General features: G+C 35.2%; 1 protein-coding gene across 1 annotated transcript; it reads right to left on the reverse strand.

Moving 5' to 3' along the window:
* Positions 1 to 2293: 2293 nt before the first annotated feature.
* On the reverse strand, positions 2294 to 2686 carry LOC143615831 (protein AGENET DOMAIN (AGD)-CONTAINING P1-like). Its single transcript, XM_077088848.1, has one exon. It carries the CDS (start codon positions 2684 to 2686, stop codon positions 2294 to 2296), a length of 393 nt encoding a protein of 130 aa, XP_076944963.1.
* Between the last annotated feature and the right edge of the window lie 505 nt (positions 2687 to 3191).

The raw sequence follows: 3191 nt of genomic DNA on the forward strand, positions 1-3191 counted from the left end.
TACGCCCCGACATGTTCCGCCGCCTTTGGTCGGGCTGTGACATAACACGTATGGAGTCGGATCAAGTAGATCCAAGAAACCAACAATGTCAAAAGGAAAAGAAGTAATGACTTATCAAGAAGAAAATCCTCAGGGACAGGAATATTTTAAGGGAGAATTCCCAAAATAGTCCTTTAGAAAAGAGAGAAATCGAAAATAGTCCAAACCTTTTTCCCTTCCCAAAATAGTCCTTGCAAATCTGTCTCCAACGTGAAATTGGTATTCGTGACGTGAGATTTGGTTGACCAGTCATAGATTGACACGTGTAAAGTTAACGATAAAGTTTCATCCAAATCTGTCTAGGCCGATACTTTTGTAGTCAAAATCGTCTTATGAAAAACTATTGTTTTGGAATGAAAGTTGTCCGCCACGTGAGGTTTTAAAAGTTATCGGTTTCCGCGGTATTTTGTAATTCATCGCGTCCGACGCATTTCATTTGAATTTCGTCTTTTTTGCATAAAAAGACGTGTTGTTAGAAAAGATAGATTTTGTTACAAAGTGTTAATTTGATAGTTTTTTGATGAAATTAATCTGTATTTGCATAAAAAGAATAGATGTTAGAAAAAGATAAATTTTGATATGAAACTCATGTTTTTTTTTTGTTGAAATTAGAGTTGTCAGATCCGATGAGTTTTGATATGAAACTCATCTTTTTTGATGGTTTTAATATGAAAGTTATTCTTTTCGTGTGAATTGGGCTCACGTTGTAAGATCCGATGACTTTTGTTAAAAATATATTGAACCCGATGGTTTTTTGAATAAAAACATCTTTTCCGGTATGTTGGGGCCCACATTGTCAGATCCGATGAATTTATTTGAACAATATTGGATCCGATGTTTTTTTAACTTAAAGCTATGGTCAGGGGTGTGTTTGGTGAGTAAATCATGTATGTCGATAAGTTTTATGAGAAACTAGTTTGGATGACCCAGGTTACAATGCATTTGTACTATACGACGAAGTTTTTCATAAAATTGTTGTCAAAGACAGATTTGACCAGAAATTGTATGTATCCTTTAAAATTAGTTATACAAATATAATTCAATTGTATCCCTTCAACTTCATTTACCATTGTTGAGTTGTACGTGTTAATTTCATGGAATTTGATAATGTTGTAGTTTGTTATGGTGGTGATTGGAACGACGTTAACAGAAGTTTTGAGCACGTTCCAAAAAATTTCAAACGGGTTGGGTTAAGTCTGTCGTCAAACGTTACCTATAGTGAGCTGATTGATATAATTCAAGATCGGTTTAAGGTAAGTCATATATCCTGACTATCGTACAAGTTCTCATCGTACGTGTATCCCGTTGATATAATAGACAATTATGACCTGTCCATCTTTTTAAAACGGATTTTGAAAAGAAACATTTCTGAAATTGTGCTTGTCTATGTGGTCGGAGCATATGGTGAGGGTTCTATGCCGAAAAAGGAAACTGTCCCTGATCTGAATTTCCCCCTGATAGAAAGTATACCATATTTGAATACATCATCTAATGATTTAGGTTTGTCTTTAGAACGTCGACAGGTTATTAATTTAAATGTGGGTCTACTCGTAGTTGAAGAAGGTAGTCCTTCTAACTCAAAGAAAGGAAAGAAACGTAAAGAAAGGTCCTTGTCTTCACATCCTATTTTAAGCAAGTTGTTTATGAACAAAGAAGAGTTGTTACTTGAGTTAGGAATTATGGCAATAACTAATGGGTTTGAGTTCATCACTTCCCAATCTAATAAACAACGATTACAAGTCCAATGTAAGTCAGAAGGGTGTCAATGGAGTTTGCGATCACGTAACGTCAAAGATTCTTATGCATTTTACGTAACTTTTTTTAGTGAGCTCCCTACATGTTCCCAAACTAAATTTCATCCTAATCATCGCAATGCCAATAAAAAGGTAGTTGCAAACTGCATTAAGGACTTGGTTACTAACAGGTCACACGACATTAAAGGGAAAAATATTGTCAACATTTTAAATGAAAGATTCATGGTTGATTTGTCATACAAACAAGCTTGGAAAGGTAAAGTTTATGCCGAGTCTATGCTTTTAGGTACCTCTGACGAGTCATTTGCGAGACTTCCAGTTTATTGTCACAATTTAGAAATTGCCAATCCAGGTACTCGGACTCATATCCTCCGAGACGAGTCAAACCGTTTTGAGATGTCATTTGTTGCGGTTGGTGTCGCTGTAAGTCTTTAGTATAAGTTTTATGATTCCCGCTGGTTAAGTCTTGTTTTGTTTAACATATGTATATTGTTTACTTTTCATTTCAAATAAGAAGTTTTGTTAGGTGTTTGTGCCCCGTGATTATAATCGACGGGGCACACTTGAAAGGGAGGTTCAAAATGGACCAGATACTCAGTTTCCCCGATTTTGCTAGCAATTCGACAAACCCACCAACCATCGTTTGCAAAAACATCTACCTTTTGGCCGAGAACAAAGTCAGTAACAACAAAATCAGCAGGCTTTGGCCTTATTTTGTCGGTCGTAACAAACTCTCTAAGAAACCCAGACTGATCAGCTTCAAGCAGGGCACTGAACTGAACGATGTAGGTCTTCTTGCCAACCCGTGACATTATGTTGCCATCATAAAACGATTCGACGAACCCAACACCCAAATCAACAACTTCAATCTTATCACCTCTCTTGAATTTCATTGTTCTAGAAGAAAGTTATGTTGAAGTGGGAGAACATTTAAGAAAAATATAATATAACAAGGTTAAAATACAAATTTTTTGGATTTTATAAAACTTTAATGAAAATAAACTGAGGAGATAAAATTCAGAGGTAAATTATCGTTTGTTTTAAACTTTTTTGTAAATTAATCGTTTTTTTTAACTTTATTAAAAATCATCGGACAAGACTAAGTTCACTGAAAAAGTATCGTTTTTTTTCCCTACTTTTTTGAAATTTCACGTAGTAGACGAAATTCATTTGAAATGTGTCCGAGGAGATGAATTTCAAAAAAACGCGAAAATCATCTTTTTTTGAAACCTCACGTGGCGGATAACTTTCATTCCAAAACAATGGTTTTTCAGAAGACGATTTTGACTACAAAAATATCGGTCGAGACAGATTTGGATGAAACTTTATCGTTAACTTTACACGTGTCAATCTGTGACTGGTCAACCAAATCTCACGTCACGAATACCAATTTCACGT

This window comes from Bidens hawaiensis, unplaced genomic scaffold, assembly GCF_021521415.1.
Source record: "Bidens hawaiensis isolate Kalapana, Puna unplaced genomic scaffold, B.hawaiensis_p1.1 tig00044639_1, whole genome shotgun sequence".
NCBI classification, from domain to species: Eukaryota; Viridiplantae; Streptophyta; class Magnoliopsida; order Asterales; family Asteraceae; genus Bidens; species Bidens hawaiensis.